Source organism: Microcaecilia unicolor, chromosome 7 (genome assembly GCF_901765095.1).
Source record: "Microcaecilia unicolor chromosome 7, aMicUni1.1, whole genome shotgun sequence".
NCBI classification, from domain to species: Eukaryota; Metazoa; Chordata; class Amphibia; order Gymnophiona; family Siphonopidae; genus Microcaecilia; species Microcaecilia unicolor.
Window position 1 is genome coordinate 118151254 of NC_044037.1, and position 19017 is coordinate 118170270.

Here is a 19017-nt window from a genome sequence, read left to right on the forward strand (position 1 = left end):
ACCAGTGTCCACCAGTTAGCGGTTTTTTAAAAAGATTTGTATTGCTTCCTAAAAGAAAAATCCAGAAGACATTATTAAGATGGACTTTGGGGAAAATCCACTTATTTCTTGGTTAAGCAGCATAAAATGTATTGTACTGTTTTGGGATCTTGCTAGGTTCTTGTAACCTGGATTGACCACTGTTGGAAAGAGGATGCTGGGCTTGATGAACCTTCGGTCTGTCCCAGTATTGCAACACTTATGTACTTATGTCTCTGTTTTCCCATATTTCTATCCCCCCCCCCCCCCCCCACCAAATGTCAGGTATTGTTGTATGGGGACGGCATATGGACACAGAGGGGGAATGGGAGATAAGATGCTGGACTCCCAGTTGAAGGGGTAGGGAGGGCAAGGGGAGATGCTGGCCACAGAACCAGGGGAAGAATGCAACCTATATGTGGGTCATTAGTTTCTTAATACTTAATAGTGAAAGTCAGGATGATATGTGAGGCCAACCTATATGCGAGTATGTATGGTATATTCTTTCTTAGTATTTACATTTGCATAAGTTATAAAATTAGCTTTTATTAATGAAAAATGTGAAGATTTAAGAGATTCAAGATAACTACTTTGTTGGTTGTGGTCGCCGCTGTTGTCTCTGGTTAAATATATTTTCTGGTATGGTAGTAGGATGCAAAATAAGTTGGTGCTGTCTGTGGCTACTGTTAATGCTTTCGCAAAGTTTATAGTTTCTCTTTAGTTGAAAGTCTTGTTTCATCTGTAAGTTTTGGGAAACACACATTTCTTGTATTTTTTAAAAATATATTGTACATTGTGAGGGTTATTTTATAACAGGTCACCTAGCTGAGGAGGACAAAGAAGTGCCTTTTTAGAGGTTTGCTTTATAAAATTCCAGCACAAATTCTGCAGATACCACATCTACAATGTAGCTTGCGACTAGGTGTAAATGAGGTGCTGAAGTACAAACATAGGTGTACATGGCTGCTTGCCATACCATATATTCACATATAAAACCATATATATGAAAAAATCCCTGATAACATTATGCTCTGTATGCAGAGTCAGGTTTATTGAGGGTTTCCACTTTTGATATTCTATTTTGTTTTCTGTTCCAGTTGATATTCATTTTTGTGGTTGGTAAGGAAGGCTGTGCTATTCATGTATGCTGTGAAGTATCCTGCTAGAGTGTGGTTAGAGATCCTTACCATTGTACATTGTTTTCCAATTTGCATCTCCCAGTAGGTTGGTACATTAGATTACTTTTTATCCAGCATGGTTGGAACTAGGCTTGTTCCGGAAAATGGATTTGTCTGGTAATGGGCGTTGTCTGCTAAAATAATTTCAGGTAATGGAAGTTTGTATTTCTAATGGAACATATGAAGCTAACCAATTCCAGATAATACAAGCTTTTTGAATAGTAGAACACTGGTCAAAGCTCATGATTTTTTTTTCCTATAATGAGTTTTCCTATAGAAGAGTTTAGGATATTAGGTATTCTGCTGTATATTGATATTTTAGTGCTTGCTTTATTAGGGGTGCTCACACCTTCTTCTTTCTGTGTATCTTTGCAGCTGGTGAGGTAGTCAGCATTGCACAGCTTGCATCTCTGGCAAACAAGCCCCTTCAGGGAGTGCAGGGCAACAAACCCATCACATTCCAGCTGCAGGGCAACAAATTGACTTTGACAGGAACACAAGTACGCCATGTCAATATGGGCCTGCCCCGACAACTGCAAGGTAAACAGTTAGTCCAGCCTTTTCTTATGTCCTCTTCAGTCCAAAGTGCCTGTTCTTTCTGGTTTCTCTTTGCTAGTCTTCACCTGCACCTCCAACGTTCTGAAGCTGACTCAGTGGCTTCAGTGAAGGGTTCGTAACATTTGTAAGTCTGTCACATCTCTCTCTGCCCCGCCCTCGCGTCAAAATGTGATGACGTCAAGGGCGGCGGACCTATCAGAGGGAACCGCGTCAGAACGTCATGACGCGAGGACGAGGCACAGACAGATGTGACAGACTTACGAAGGATGCGAACCCTTCAGTGAAGCCACGGTGTCAGCTTCACAACGTTGCAGGTGCATTTTATTACACCACATAGCTCATGAGTCACAATGTCTAAACAGCCTGGCTATGTTTCTCCCTAATTTTGCAGTTAAACATTGCAGGGTGGCTGCAGGGGGGGGGGGGGGGGGGACAGAGGACAATCGCTGGGTGGCTGGAGGGGGGGCAGGGGAGACACGAGAATCGCTGCATGGCTCGAGGGGGGGGCAGGGGACAGAGGACAATTGCTGGATTGCTGGAGGGGGCAGGGGAGACAGCAGAATAGCTGGGTGGCTGGAGGGGGGGGCGAGGGGAGAGAGGAGAATTGCTGGGTGGCTGGAGGGGGGCAGGGGAGAGAGGATAATCACACACACTCTCTCACAGACACACTCGCACCCAGTCTCACTCTCTCTCTGTCACACACACACTCGCACGGTGCTGCCAACCACGCAGAGGGGTGGAGAGGCAGGGGGTCCTGACACCAGAGGGAAGGTGAGGGGAAGGGGAGGGGGTCCCAAGCGGGGAGGGGATCCTGAGACCAGAGGGGGGAGGAGGGGGTCCTGAGACCACAGAGGGAGGGCGGGAGGTATCTGTCACACACACTCTCTCTCTTTCACAGTCAGTGTCTTTCTCTCACACAGTCTCTCACACTATGTCTCACACTCTATCACATTCACTCTCTGTGTCACACACACACACTCTTGGTCTCACAGACTCGGTCTCATACAGTCTAGGTCTCACAGAGAGTCTGTGTATCACACACATACTCTCTCACTCTCTCTCTCTCTCTCTCTCTCTCTCTCTCTCTCACACACACACTTTCTCTCACACACAGTGTATCTCACACACTCGCTCTGTCTCACATACGCACTCTCACACACTCGCACCCAGTCTCTCTCTCTCTCTCTCTCTCACACTCACTCTCACACACACTCTCTCTCAAACATACACACTCCAAGGAAAACCTTGCTAGCGCCCGTTTCATTTGTGTCAGAAACGGGCCTTTTTTCCTAATATTCTATATGTCTTGTCTTCTGGCTCAGGAAATATCTATCTCTTCTGAATATGTTGCCTTGTTTGATGGCTATCTTGCACATCATTCTATTTTGTTTGTTGCTCTTTGCTTGCTGTTTTTCACATCTCATGTTCTTATCTATTTCTCTTTTTCTTTCACTTACTTTTCAATATCCCTCCCTTATCTGTTTCTTTCTTTATGGCTCTCTTTGTTACATATTCTCTTTTTGACTCCTTTTCTGCTTTTTTTCTATTTCAGGCAATGTAGTTCATCTGGTGTCTGCAGGGGGTCAGCATCATATTATCAGTCAGCCAGCCCAAGTGGCTCTGATCCAAGCCATGGCTCAGCAACAGCAGCAGACACTGCAGTCACCAACAACACAGCTGCAACAGAGTGGGCAAGCCCAGGTGGGAGTACAGGCCATGACCCTGCAACCTGTGCCGCAACCTCTGCCTTCTAGCCAGCAGCCTGCCATCTTGCCCAGTTCTGCTACTGCTTCAGCTGGATTCAATGTTCCTTCATCAGCTACCCAAGGTAAATGCTTGCTCTGCCTCGCCCTGGGTTTCTAATATTTTTGTGTGATGGTGCTACAAAACAGAGAAGGCAGTAAGTGTTGCTTGTTTAATGACTGGCTCTTTTTGGAACTGAATACTTTTTCACCACCTGAGGATGCTGTGGGGCTCTGCCTGTGTGTGGAATTGGCTATTGAGAGCTGGCAAAGAAAGGACTGGATAATTTGCATGATGTCTGTTTGAAAAACACAGGAAGGGAAAGAATCAGATAGCTCCCCGATGCCAGCCTTTCTGGAAGGAAGGCTTTATATTGAAGAGAAAAAGAAAGTATACGGTTGTAGTGGACTATAAAATTCCAATGTAATGTAAAGTAGCCATGAGTCAACCTATGAAGGATAGAGCACACTAGCATTCTAATCTTATAAAATAAATGTGATACTGTATTGTAGTGTGTTCTCACTTGGAAGGGGCAGACTGACACTTGGTACCTTCTGCTGTCTGCAGGGTCCTCTTCCCTGGGCAACAGCGCCAGTATGGTGAAAATTGTAGTGAGACAGGCACCGAGAGATGGCCTTCCCTCCCCAGGCCTACAGCAGTCTCTACGACCTAATACCTCTCTTCTCCCTTCAGTACCTCTGCAGGCCAGCAGCCCTCCCCCTGGCTTAGCAGATCCTATGATGAGAGTCCTTCATTCCCCAGTGTCTGGTGCAGACCTGACAGGTAAGAGGACCTTAGTACTTATCCTGGTTCATTTTATTGTGCCAGTATGTGAGGGTTGTCTTCTCTGTAACAACTTTTAATGTAAGTTCAGAGTGTGATCTATTTTACATTCATATTAACATAGTAGATGATGGCAGATAAAGACTGAAATAGTCCATTGATTCTTCCTAGTAAGGTGGACAGGCCTGCAATTTCTGACCTATTCATGTTACCCCTATGCCTTCACTTCATTTTATAGGCTACATGCACTGCTATTCACTTACAGAGATACCAGTTGCAATTCATCCAGGATGTTTTAAGCTTCTTATTGTGTATGGACCTCATCAGATCTTTGGCTTCCCAACCAATGTTTAGTTGATATTGATGAAAGATGACATTATTTTGCATATGTCTGTCTCTGGGATCTTTTCAATAGTTTCTTATTACAATTCACAGTCTCTTATGCTAGGAAGATCAAAAGTATATTGAAATGTACCTCACTAATCTTACTCTGGAGACTGAAGAGTTGCATACTAGTTTAGGAGTCCTCACTTGAGGCTGTGGGGCTTACGTTCGGCCACTGTTTCTGTGGCCCAAACCAAAGATTGACACTGCTTTTTTGTATCCATGCCAGACCAGTTTAGATGAGTGGATTATATTCCCTTGTCAGCAGATGGAGCCAGAGAAAAAAATCTCAGCTGAATTCATGCCCATTATAATGGGTGCCTTCAGCTGTTAAGTATTTCTCTGACCCCAGTAGATGGTTCAGACATATGGCCTGGTGCAGCAGTTATAAGTAGGCCATCCCCCAGTAAGGCTGTAGATCCATATTCTTGGAGCTTAGATCAAGTCCAGGGATCTTATGGGCAACAGTCCTTTGGGCCGATTTTCCTCCTACCTTGGGATCCAACTCAGCTGAGGTTTTGAGTTCCTATGCCAGTGAGTCCCGTACCAGGTGATGCCTGATGACTTTTCATCCTTGGTGGATCTGACATTGGCAGTACACTCTATCAATATATCTTGAGAGCAACAAGGAGGCAGTAAACGTTACTGCCTCTCAGTCTTCTGGGGTGATGTGTTGCTTATGTACTCAGAGAAACTGAAGTGATCACACTTCCCCTTCTTACTTCCACTTATTTCAATTATGTCTTGAAAAATGGGAGGTAGCATGTCAGCTGATGTAAGTTCTGCAGATCAGCTGGTGCATTTGTCTGGCCTGGGAGCAGGTACACAAGCAGGATCCAGGTTGGTGAGTTAAGTTCGTGGAAGTTTAGCCCCCAGCCAAAAACAGAGCTGGAGGGTTTCCCAGATTGAGCTGTTGGCTTGTGCAGTGTGCATGAAATATGTTTTGGGTAGCAGTCCTGTTTTGGTGGGATCAGCAGCCATTTTACTGCTGCTTGAAGCTAGAAATATATAATTGAAGCAGACTAGGCTCTTTATTTTCTTCTTTCTTTCTGATATCAGGGGCGGGCCTGGACGGGCCCAGGCCCAGCCACTTTTGCTCGAGGCCCGCCCTAACTAGCCCCAACCCAACATCCCTCGCTGCCTTTTCGCTCCGGGTCCGGCCGTCCGGGAGCGTTGACTGCCTCAAATTCTGCTCCTCCCTGCCACTGCCTCGGTCCCTGCAGCATTCTTTTTTTTGGCCCGTCACTGGCAGCACTGCGATTCACACAGGCAGCTCCGCTCCCTTCTTCCACGTCCATCTGGCACTACGTAAACAGGAAGTGCATCAGAGAGGGCCGGATAGACGCGGCAAAGGGGAGCGGAGTTGCCTGTGTGAATTGCAGTGCTGCCGGCGATGGGCCAAAAAAGAATGCTGCAGAGACCGAGGCAGCGGCGGGGAGGAGCAGAATTTGAGGCAGGCAACACTCCTGGACAGCCGGACCCAGAGCCTCGGGAGAAAAGGCAGCGAGGGTTTTGGATTGGGGCAGGATGAATTGGAGGAAGGCAGAAGTGCTGGACTTGGGGGTGGATAGTGCTGCTGGACTTGGGGGAGGAAGGGGATTGGAGGGACGGGAGAGAGCTGCTGGATGTGGGAGGAAGAGGAGGAGGGACTGAATGGAAGGGAGAGAGTTGCTGGAAGTGGGAGGAAAAGGAGGAGGGGATCTGGATGGAAGCTTCTGGCCAGGGGAGGGAGAGGTGGAAGGGGCTGGAGAGAAGGGAGAGAGCTGCTGGACAAGGGAGGAAGAGGAAGAAGGGACTGGAGGGAAGGGAGAGAGCTGCTGGACATGGGAGGAAGAAGAGGCTGGAGGGAAGGAAGACAGCTGCTGGACTGGAAGAAAGAGGAGGAGGAGGAGATTGGAAGGAAGGAAGGGAAGAGAGCTGCTGGAGGAAGAGGAGGAGGGGATCTGGATGGAAGGGAGAGAGCTGCTGGATGTGGGAGCAAGAGGGGGATGGAGAAAAGGGAGAGAGCTGCTGGACGTGGGAGGAAGAGGGGGAGAAGAACTGGAGGGAAGGAAGAGAACTGCTGGAGGGAGGGAAGGGAAATAGAGATACTAGACCAAGGAGATGAAGGAAAAGGGAACACATACTAAACCTACAGTGTGAGGGAGGAAGGGAGGGCGGGGTGGGTGGGCAGGCAAGGAATCAAGCAACCAAACCAGATGCTGGAAAGGGGAGGGAGTGAGAGGGAGAGAAGCTGGATGGGGTAGGGTCAGAGAGGGTAGAGATATATTGGTACTGGGGACGAAGAGAGGGGAGAAGCTGGACAGAGAAGTATAGGGACACAGAAAGGGAGATACTAAACATGGAGGAAGATAGAGGTACAGAGATGGAAGAAGATGGATAGTGGACATGGAGAGAGAGAGCAGAACTATCAAATGGACATGAGACCTTGGTGAGTGAGTTAAGAGAAGGATGTAGAAACCAGAGCCTGGGACCAACATGACTTGAAAAATAAAATGAGCAGACAAAAAATGGTAGGAAAAAGAATTTTATTTTTCTGTTTTGTGACTAGAATATGTCAGATTTGAAATGTACATCCTGCTAGATATGGCTGGGGCCCAAGGCAGAAATTTGGGAGGGGACACAAAAGCTTACCATGGCCGCTGAGAGGGGGGGGGGGGCAGAGAGGACAAAATTCCCTGGGCCCAGACCTCCAAGGGGGGCCCGGCGCTGCAGTCCCCCTCCACCCGTCCCCCTCCATCCACCACCGGGCTGGGCCCCCCTGAATTCAAATCTGTCCCTCACCGACCTATTCCCCACCTGCCTACCAGCTCTGTGGACAGACGACCCTCTTCTCCTGCCACCCAGTACCCGACCCAGCCTTAAAAAAAAATCCGTGAAGCGGCGGTGCAGCACCTCGCGTCTGTCTGCTCTGCATGAAAAGGAAGAAAATCGCCTCGTCAACCGGCCTTCTCTCACTGTGTCCCACCCTCGCGGAAATAGGAAATTACATCAGAGGGCGGCAGTGGTGTGCTGGTAAATGTTTAGCAACAGGCTGTCTCCCCGGTCCACCTCTGCGCCCACCGTCCACCTCTGCACCCCTTCCCCCCCCCCCCCCCCCCAAATTGCAGAGCTGGCTAGAGCCTAGGGAGGGCAATGCATTACTCCAGGGAAAAAAAAATTAAATGATCCCAGGTTCCAATCTAATTCATGTTTAATGTGGGATAAAATGCCATAAATAAGTAAATAAATATAAACTTTTAATGTTGAGCACCCGATTCTCAAAGTGGACATATTCCAAACACTATAATGAAAATAAAATGATTTTTTTTCTACCTTTGTTGTCTGATGACTTTGTTTTTCTGGTCATGCTAGCCCAGTATCCAATTCTGCTGCTATCTGTCCTCTTAACTCCGTTTCCAGGGCTTCCTTTCCATTTATTTCTTTACTTTCCGCTTTTCTTCTTCATTTCTTGCCCTACTTCCATAAGTAAAACTTGGGTCCTCCGCAGATTTGACTGTCCAGTGGATCCAGCTTCTGCCTATTTTCTTCATCCATGTGCAGTTTTTCTCCTCTCTTCCTTTTCCCTCATCTCATCTCCTTCCTCACTCTTCCCTTCCCTCCATCCATGTCCAGCTTTTCTTCTCTCCCTTCCCTCTCCTCCATCCACCCATGTCCAGCAACCCTCCCCTCCCCTTCAGCCACCCATACCCAGCGATTGTCTTTGCTCCCCTGCCACCCTGCAGCCATCCATACCCAGTGATTGTCCTCTCTCCTCTGCCCTCCCTCCAACCACCCATACCCAGCGATTGTCCTCCCTGACCCTCCTCCAGCCACCCATGCCAGCGATTGTCCTCTCTCCCCTGACCCTCCTCCAGCCACCCATGCCAGCGATTGTCCTTTCCCCTGCCCCCCTCCAGCCACCCATACCCAGCGATTGTCCTCTCTCCCCTGCCTCCCCTCCAGCCACCCATACCCAGTGATTGTCCTCTCTCCCCTGACACTCCTCCAGCCACCCATGCCAGCGATTGTCCTATCCCCTGCCCCCCTTCCAGCCACCCATGCCAGCGATTGTCTTCTCTCCCCTGCCCCCCCTCCAGCCACCCATACCCAGCGACTGTCCTCTCTCCCCTGCCCCCCTCCAACCACCCATACCCAGCAATTGCCCTCTCTCCCCTGCCATCCCTCCAACCACCCATACCCAGCGATTGTCCTCTCTCCCCTGACCCCCTCCAGCCAACTATACCCAGCGATTGTCCTCTCTCCCCTGACCCTCCTCTAGCCACCCATGCCAGCGATTGTCCTCTCCCCTGACCCCCCTCCAGCCCACCCATACCCAGCGATTGCCCTCTCTCCCCTGCCCCCCCCTCCAGCCACCCATGTCCAGTGACTCCCTTCTCTCCCCTGCCACCTCCTCCAGCCACCGAGGTTGTACAGCGAATTCTTCGGGGAGGCAGTCTTGCCTGCCCGCTGCTGGAGCTGACTCCCCCCCACTGCTGGATCGCTCTTCAAAATGGCCACCGAGACTTACAAGGGCGGCCTCCAAGACTTCAACAGAAGTCTCGCGAGGGTGGCCATTTTTAAAGAGCGATCCAGCAGCGGGCAGGCAAGACTGCCTGCCCCAAAGAATTTGCTGGACAAGGGAAGTGAGGGACCACCGGATCCTGTAGGAGGGAGGAAGGAGAGCCGGCTCGCCCTCAGGAACAACTGACTCGCAAGTCGGTAAAAAATTTAACAACCGGCTCCAGCACACCACTGGAGGGCGGGACACAGTGAGGGAAGGCCAGCCGATGAGGCGATTTTCTTCCTTTTCACGCAGAGCAGACAGATGCGAGGCACTGCACCGCCACTTCATGGATTTTTTTTAAAGGCTGGGTCGGGTGCCGGATGGCAGAAGAAGAGGGTCATCTGTCCACGGAGCTGGTAGGCAGGTGGGGAGGGGGACTTAGATGGGAGAAGGGGACTGGGTTGGGGAGGGGGTGCTCAGATGGGAAGAAGGGGCCTGGATCTGGGGTCTGAGAAGGGGGCAGGAGGGAGAATGGGGCCATGCCTGGGGCAGATGGGAGAATGGGTCTGGGGCTGAAAAGGGGGGCCCTAATGCAAGGCATGTGGATGAAGGGGACTGGAACTGGGGGCTGAAACTGTGGGGACTGGGGTCTGAAAAGGGGATAGGGAGAAGTGGCTGGGGCTGAAGCTCGGCACTGGTGGGAGAAAAGAGCTGGGGCTGAAACAGGGGACTGATGGGATAGTGGGGCTGAAACTGGTGGCTAAAAAGGGGGGGGCAGGTGGGAGATGTGGGCTGGGGCTGGACCTAGGGGCAGGTGAGATAATGGGGCTGGAACGGGGCCGAAAAGAGGGGGCAGAGAGAAAGAGAGAGGGGACATATCCTGGATGGAAGGGGAGTGAGAGGGAGGGCAAATCCTGGATGGATGGGAGAGGGAGGACAAATGGTAAATTGAAGGGGCAGAGAGATAGGGCAGATGTGGATAGAAGGGAGAGAGAGGACAGACATTGGATGGACGGCAGAGAGCGAGCGAAGACAGATGCTGGATGGAAGGAAGACAGTGAAAAGAAGATGAGGAAAGCAGAAACCAGAGACAACAAACTGTAAATAAAATATACATTTTTATTTTTTTGCTTTAGGATAAAGTAGTATTGTAGATATGTTAATAAATGTTTATAAATAGAACATGTAAATAAGGTAATCTTTTTATTGGACTAATTTTAATATATTTTGACTAACTTTCAGAGACCAAAACCCCCTTCCTCAGGTCAGGATAGGTGTCAGGTTTTCAAAGCAGAACCTGGGTTCGTGAGCCCTTGGGCCACTGCCGAGGAGCGGCAGCGGCAAGCAAAACCACCCCACACCAGAGACAAGGCAGAACTCTGGCAAGGACAGCTAGACTTTACCTGCACTTGACCACCCTTCCCCAGGAGTTGAGCCCCTGGGTGCAGGTGGCCAGCAGGACTTACCGGACAGGGCAGGAACTGGATACCAACTATGCTGGAAAGCAACAAAACAAGCGGAAGATATCCAGAAAGACCAAACTGAAGTCACAGATGTTGAGAAACCAAAATGATTTATTAGGACTCTACTCAGTCCGTGTTTTGGCCAAAAAGGCCTTCTTCAGGGGTCTAAAACAAAAATATAACATATAATAAAAACATATATCATATCATGCATAATACTGACCATAATATATAAAAATGACATTAAGATAATAAAAGTAAATATTTAAAGGACACATATATTATCGCAAGCCATTTGTACAGATATATTATAAATACATGTATAGATATGTATGATATAAAAATGACATTTAAAATCTAAACCGCAATGAAAACGGATTTACATAATAAAGGCAAGGAGGCTTAAGAAAATAATATTTTTACCAAACGCTTATACATACAAAAGCATTGTATATTAATTAAAAAATTAAAACATATAGATACAAATATAAGAATCTAAATTATCCCAAAAAATGTTTGAGATAGTGTATAAGCTGATTATTGAAAAACAAATATTAATGCAAATATTCAATGAGAGTTAAAAAATTGGAAGCGGATACATAAAAATGATAGTATACTTGAGTGATAAAAGATAGCCAAACCCAATCGTACTCCCTGTTGTTCAATCAATACTAGATTCCTTAAATTTTCAATTTCTTTAATATGTGAACATAAACAATATAATACATACAACCCCAAAATGCCCTCAGTACTCCAAAAAAAAACAACCCCAACCTAATTCCAATCACTCACACTCATTCAGACTCCGTGTCCCCGTTGTTATTAAATACACAAAAATTCTTTTTAAATTATTCCATAAAGAACCATTAATCCCATTCTTCTCTGCTTCATATTCCACAACAAAGAGTTAACTTGCTCCTGAACTGTCCATTTAGATGTTCAACAAATTAACCATAGTCTTATATCAGATGTGATACAGGAACATAATCAGTCAAGGACCAATGCAGGAATCACTCCATGCTATCGGGGAGCTTCATAGTTTAAGTTTCCAAGTATGATCCACTATGTGGCATGAGCGTCAGCGGTTGGAGGGTCCGGCTGCTGAGAGCACCTTCAACAACAGGGAGTATGATTGGGTTTGGTCAAGTGATAGTACTTTGTTTTAAGATTTCCCTTTATTAATTAATATGATAAAAGATAGCAACAAACACAATAACATTACATAAATGTAATTCAAAGAATATCATCCCTACAAATTGGCATATACAGGTATTCTTGAATATTAATGAACAAATATTAATACAAGTATGCAATGAGAGTTAAAAACGGATGCATAAAAATGATAATATACTTGAGTGATAAGTGGTAGCAACCGGCACAGTAACATTGCATAAATATAATTCAAAGCATATCATACCTCCAAAGGTTCTCACAAAATGAGACGATCTGGACAAAATGAATGTGAAAAATAAATGAAAACCGCAAATAGAAATAAAACAAATGAAAATTTAAAAATAAAAATTTTATAAGTATGGAAAGACAAAAAATGACAAGCGGATGACAACACTGCAATTTTTTAACTCTCATTGAATATTTGTATGAATATTTGTTCATTAATATTCAAGAATATCTGTATATGCCAATTTGTAGGAATGATATACTTTGAATTATGCTTATGCAATGTTACTGTGCCGGTTGCTACCAGCCCTGAATTTAAAAAGAGGCATATGTGGAAGATGCAGTGATAGCAAGCCTTGATGCAGTAAGGCTTTTTTTTTTTTTAACAGAGCGTCAACTTGGGGGGGGGGGGGGGGGGGCTAATCCACCCAGGGCTGTTTCCAGAGTCAGAAATGGCCCATCACACTGAGGACAAGGGAACCAGTGGCTGTGATCAAATTGATGGTGAAAAGAAACAGTGTTAGACCATTGGTGCTTCCATCTTCACTTATGTAATACAATATTTGTGCTCTATCATTCTCATTTTAAATTGATGAGAAGTTTGATATATAATTTTAAGCATGGGCATTTCAGAAGTATATTACAACATATACCGCAATTCAGGTGATTTATTTAAGTACCCTTGCTCTCCTTCCCCCCCCCCCCCCCCGATTTGAGTTTTAATACTCTGAGGGGAGTGTCTACTGCTTAGGTTTTTGCTTTTTGACCATATTGGAGATATGGAGATTCAGAGTTTACCATACTGAGATAGCAAGAAGAAAATTATTGCATACCTAAGGGTATTCTATTATTACATTACACTAGGAAGGAAAAATGCCAAGAGTATATTGCTGCAAATACAGATGAGTAGTTCATTGTCTTGCTAAAGAAGCTAAGTAAGTTAGTGTGCCAGTACAACACTTGAAAAGCAAAAGAGGACTTATGGCTTGAGGTGCTGGCTCAGATGTGGTCCCAAGAGCTGGGCTTACTAATCTCCAGAGTGCAGTTAATTCAGATATGGAGCAGTGCCAATAGCCTAATCACCAGTGCAGATATACAAAAAACACAATTAAGATTTTGTATAAAATCTAGAAACAAAGAAAACAGTGGAAAACAAAAAAGTTCTCTCTCAAGTGGTGTCTTCTTAAACAAGGTCTTTATTGCAAAACAATTAAAACAACGACCCGACACGAATCGTGTTTCGGCCGTATAGGCCTGCGTCAGGGGTCTATTCACCTCCAATCAAGGAAGAGAATATGTAGATAAAAGTACTGGTCAAATTTCTGCAAATTGAAATGCTACTTCTCATGCTCTCCTCCGTAGATCATCACACTCTTTACTTGCTCCCCTTTGATTGTAGGCTAATAATAGATTCTTCCCTTAACAAATGGCTTTGACAGCAAGTTATTGCTCGTTGAAAGGGGTAGCCATTTGTTAAGGGAAGAATCTATTATTAGCCTACAATGAAAGGGGAGCAAGTAAAGAGTGTGATGATCTACGGAGGAGAGCATGAGAAGTAGCATTTCAATTTGCAGAAATTTGACCAGTACTTTTATCTACATATTCTCTTCCTTGATTGGAGGTGAATAGACCCCTGACGCAGGCCTATACGGCCGAAACACGATTCGTGTCGGGTCGTTGTTTTAATTGTTTTGCAATAAAGACCTTGTTTAAGAAGACACCACTTGAGAGAGGACTTTTTTGTTTTCCACTGTTTTCTTTGCTTCATTGTTCTTCTGTGGAGAGAACACCTTCTGCGTGTGTTGGCATATAAAATCTAGGTCATGAGAGTGAAGGGTTAGCAAATGAACTTATGGGCAGAGGTTATCTACCTTTAAGTGTAAATCTTGCAAGGGATCATTGTGCTCCAAGCTGTATGATCTGTGGTCAGGAGCACTAGAGGCCATTGAGGGAATCATAAGGAAAAGGGTGGATTAGATGTATGACCTATTACGTTTGGGGAAAACAGCGCATCTCAGAGTTTGTAGCATATCAAGGTCAAAGAAGAAATGTTCCAATGGCTCCTTTGCTGGTTAATTAAAAAATGATCATAAAATTTTGGTAACAGAGGCAGCTCAATCTCTTCAGTGCTAGGTACAATTATAATAGAGATTATGGCTGCATTTGAAGCCCAGTTGTAAAAATATTTCTCCGAGGACAAGCAGGCTGCTTGTTCGCACATTTGGGTGACGTCCAACGGCAGCCCCAGATCGGAGATCTTCCTAGCAACAAATGTTTGCTAGCCCTCGCGTGCGCATGCATGACCACCTTCCCGCCCGCAACAAGAGCGTGCTCCTCAGTCTTCTTTTTTCTGCGGCTCAGGACGGCTGTTTACGGTGGTTCTGTGCATCAAGGAGACCCCTCGCGCGTTTTTCGCTGCTTTTTTCCTTTCGGAAAGTGTTCGGATTTCTCCGTTCATGTTCTTGTTAAAAATAAAAAAAACTTTTCCTCTATTCCTTAGTTTTGTCCCGTTAAGTTTCCTTTCGTTCGTCGGAAGCGGCCATTTTGGCCGCCCGTACGCATTTTTTCCCTGTTTGGTGCTCTAATTTTGGCATCATCGCAAATTTTGATTTCGACGGCGTGATTTTTACGCCCATGTCATCGAAGCCTGCCAGCGGCTTCAAGAAGTGCACGCGGTGCAGCCGGACGATTTCGCTCACTGATAGGCACGTTTCGTGTCTTCAGTGTCTGTGGGCTGGTCATCGTCCCCAGGCCTGCACTCTGTCTTGTGTTGAAGAAAAGGACCCAGGCAGCGAGACTGGCTCAGTGAAACCTTTTGTTCAGAGCCTCGTCCGGTACTTCGACGCCAGCAGTACCGAGGCCATAGGAGGTATCAATGTCGTCGGGAGTGAAGGTGAGGGCTGTCCATTCCCCTACTGGTAGCGGTGAGCCCTCGAGTAGGTCTCCGCCTGCTTCGAGAGCTCCTGCTGTACAGGCCCCCCGGGATCGACCTGCTTCGGACCCGGCCCCGAGGAGGCGTTTGGATTCAACGTCCTCCTCTTTGGTACCAGGAGGTTCCGGTGACGTGCTTCAAGCAAAGGCCAAGAAGCATCGTCATCTGTCGCCTTCCCGTCGTGGTACCGAGAGCTCCGGGACGCCGCAGGATTCGGCACCCGCTAAGCGTCGATGCCGAGGTGTCGATGCGTTCTGCTACGGACAGCCCAGTACTGCCTCCGCGCCTGTACCGGCCCCACTGCCTCCCTCGACAGCCGCTTTGAATGAGAGCCTCCGTGCCATCCTTCCAGGGATCCTGGAAGAGCTGCTACGCCTGTCTGCTCCGGTACCGGGGGTGCTTGCGCCGCCGGTACCGTTGAGAGAGACAGCGGCTGGCTCCTCACCCGTAGTGAGGTCTCCGACCCTGGTACCGCTTGCGGTGCCGGGCCCGGCGACCTCCCAGGCTTGACTCCCCGACGACATCGATGGAGGGAGCTTCATCGCCGCCGATGCGGGAGTCTTCCTCTCGGCGTATCCACGATGGCCAAGTTTCCACGGAGTCGACATGGGCTCGGCTTCGGACTGAAGTTGACGAACTGTTGTCCGATACCGATGGAAAGGCCTCGTGGGAAGCAGAGGGGGACCCAAGATATTTCTCTGACGAGGAGTCTTGCGGTCTCCCCTCTGATCCTACTCCCTCTCCTGAGAGGCAGCTTTCTCCCCCCCAGAGAGTCTGTCTTTCGCGGCCTTTGTCCGGGAAATGTCTACGGCCATTCCCTTCCCTGTGGTTATGGAGGATGAGCCAAGGGCCAAGATGTTTGAGCTTTTGGACTATCCTTCGCCACCTAAGGAATCGTCCACTGTAACCATGCACCATGTTTTCAAACAGACATTGCTGGCGAACTGGGCGAAGCCGTTATCTAATCCCCCCCCCCCCCCCCCCAATGATTCTGGTGTGGTGGATCTGGCCCTCAAGAAGGTCAAGAGTTCTAGGGAGTACGCTTTGGCGCCCCCGGGCCGTGACTCTAGAACCTTGGATTCTTTTTTTTTTTTTCTTACATTTGTACCCCACGCTTTCCCACTCATGGCAGGCTCAATGCGGCTTACATGGGGCAATGGAGGGTTAAGTGACTTGTCCAGAGTCACAAGGAGCTGCCAGTGCCTGAAGTGGGAATCGAACTCAGTTCCATATCATCATGCTGATCAATCCATAGACTGGTGGGTTGTGTCCATCTACCAGCAAGTGGAGATAGAGAGCAATCCTTTTGCCTCCCTATATGTGGTCATGTGCTGCCGGAAACTCCCCAGTATGTTCTCTATCTCAGCAGGTGGTGGGGTGCCTGCGTGGAATCTCAACCTGGTGCTAAGAGCCTTGCAGAAGCCGCCTTTTGAACCCTTGTCTAGGGCATCTCTGAAAGACCTGACGTTGAAAGCAGTCTTTTTGGTGGCTATCACTTCAGCCAGAAGAGTTTCCGAGCTCCAGGCACTCTCATGTCGAGAGCCTTTTCTGCAGTTCACTGAAGCAGGAGTGACTATTCGCACAGTGCCTTCCTTCCTGCCCAAGTTTGTTTCTCGCTTCCATGTGAATCAGCAGCTCTGTCTCCCTTCCTTTCGTAGGGAGGACTACCCAGAGGAATACTCTGCTCTCAAATATCTGGATGTGAGACGAGTCATCATCAGATACTTGGAAGTGACCAATGATTTCCGGAAATCGGATCATCTGTTTGTCCTGTTTGCAGGTCCTCGTAAGGGTCTGCAGGCTTCTAAGCCTACAGTGGCAAGATGGGTCAAGGAAGCCATTGCAGCGGCTTATGTGGCCGCGGGGAAGGTGCCGCCTATCCAGCTGAAGGCTCACTCCACTAGAGCTCAGGTGGCCTCGTTGGCAGAGGCCGGGTCCGTCTGCTTGGAAGAGATTTGCAAGGCGGCAACTTGGGCATCGACCCATACCTTCTCCAGGCATTACCGCTTGGCTGTGGCTGCTCGGGCGGAGGCCCGGTTTGGAGCTTCAGTGTTGCGGTCAGGGATTTCAATGTCCCGCCCTTGGTGAGTACTGCTTCGGTACATCCCACCAGTCTATGGATTGATCAGCATGATGATATGGAAGGTAAAATTATGTATCATACCTGATAATTTTCTTTCCATTAATCATAGCTGATCAATCCATAGTCCCTCCCAGATATCTGTATTGTTTATATTCTGGTTGCATTTCAGGTTCAAGTTTAGTCTTCAGTTCCTGTTCAGGAGGACTTCGTGTTCAAGTTTTTCAATGGATTCTTCAAGAGTTGAGACGAATTTGTGTTACAGTGAGCTGCTGCATTCCTCTCCCCTCCGTTTTACGGGGCTGGATTGAGACATAAATTCTGCCGGCGCTCCCTCCCGCTTCGTGTGGCTGTAGGGCAGCTTTATACCCCTCCCGCTTCGGCGGTGTTAGGGTCACTCAGCTCCTCCCGCGGTTGCGGTTGCAGGATAAGCCAGATTCCCCCGCATCGGCGGGGTGGTGTCCCTCCCCCGCTCCGCGGGGATGAGCTGGACGGATTCCCCTCCCCCACTTGTGTGGGGATGAGCTGGGTTAATTCCCCTCCCCCGTTTCGGCGGTGGTGAGCTGGGCAGAGTGTCCCTTTGTGGGTGTAATTCTCTAAGTGCTGAGTCCTGCGGATGGAGCTTGGATATCGACATACTGAGGAGTTTCCGGCAGCACATGACCACATATAGGGAGGCAAAAGGATTGCTCTCTATCTCCACCTGCTGGTAGATGGACACAACCCACCAGTCTATGGATTGATCAGCTATGATTAATGGAAAGAAAATTATCAGGTATGATACATAATTTTACCTTCCTCAGTTCCCCGGGACCAAAGTCCACCACTCTAACCACTAGGCTACTCCTCCACTTTTGGGCGGAAGGCCTACCATTCTGCAGTGCTCATTTCCAAAATCCAGTCATACCAGCTCTATACGAGCATTCATAGGCGGAACAATGTGCGGCAGTTGGCGGACTTGGACAAGCTCCCTTCTGAGCAGGCCAAGCCTTTTCAGCAGGTGGTCAGGCAGCTGAAGGCGTGTCGTAAATTCCTGGCCAGGGGTGTTTACAATACTTTCGATGTCGCGTCCAGGGCCGCTGCTCAAGGTGTGGTGATGCACAGACTCTCATGGCTGCGTGCCTCCGACCTGGAGAATAGAATCCAGCAGCGCATTGCGGATGCTTTTTGCGGGGGGGTGGGGGGGGGGGTTATTTTTTTTTGGAGAAAAGGTCGAACAGGTGGTAGAGCAACTCCACCAGCGGGACACCGCATTCGACAAGTTATCCCACCGGACGCCTTCAGCCTCTACCTCAACTGGTAGGCGTTTTTATGGTGGAAGGAGGACTCTTCCCTATTCTTCTAATAAGTGTAGGTACAATCCTCCCTCTCGCCAGCCTGCTGTTCAGGCTAAACCCCAGCGCGCTTGTTCCCGTCAACAGTGTGCACCTCAACAGGCCCCGGCAGCTCCCCAGCAAAAGCAAGGGACGGGCTTTTTACTGTCTCCAGGAGAGCATAGCTGAAATCACAGTGTCCGTGCCAGACGATCTGCCGGTCAGGGGGAGGTTAAAATGTTTTCACCAGAGGTGTGGCCTCTCACAACCTCCGACAAATTGAGGGAGTATCCCAGCCGGACTATTTGGAGAACCTCCAAATTGTCCGCCGGGAGCTCAGTCCTTCAGCTTCCAGCACAAGCAGGTACTTGCAGAGGAACTCTCCGCCCTTCTCAGCGCCAATGTGGTCGAGCCCATGCCACCGGGGCAGGAAGGGTTGGGATTCGATTCCAGGTACTTCCTTGTGGAAAAGAAAACGGGGGATGCTTCCCATCCTAGACCTAAGGGCCCTAAACAAATATCTGGTCCGAGAAAAGTTCAGGATGGTTTCCCTGGGCACCCTTCTTCCCATGATTCACAAAAACGATTGGCTATGCTCTCTGGACTTGAAGGATGCTTATACTCACATCCCAATACTGCCAGCTCACAGACAGTATCTTCTATTCCGTCTGGAACACAGAC

At 48.1% G+C, this 19017-nt stretch overlaps 1 protein-coding gene across 1 annotated transcript in view; it reads left to right on the forward strand.

Moving 5' to 3' along the window:
* The window catches only part of SRCAP (Snf2 related CREBBP activator protein), a gene marked incomplete at its 5' end in the record, with an annotated part of 948600 nt that overhangs the window by 554116 nt on the left and 375467 nt on the right, over window positions 1-19017 (forward strand). Inside the window, 3 exons of the mRNA XM_030210811.1 lie at window positions 1572-1736; window positions 3307-3582; window positions 4065-4280. Coding sequence (XP_030066671.1) covers window positions 1572-1736; window positions 3307-3582; window positions 4065-4280 — 657 coding nt within the window. The remainder of the gene's footprint in view (window positions 1-1571; window positions 1737-3306; window positions 3583-4064; window positions 4281-19017) is intronic.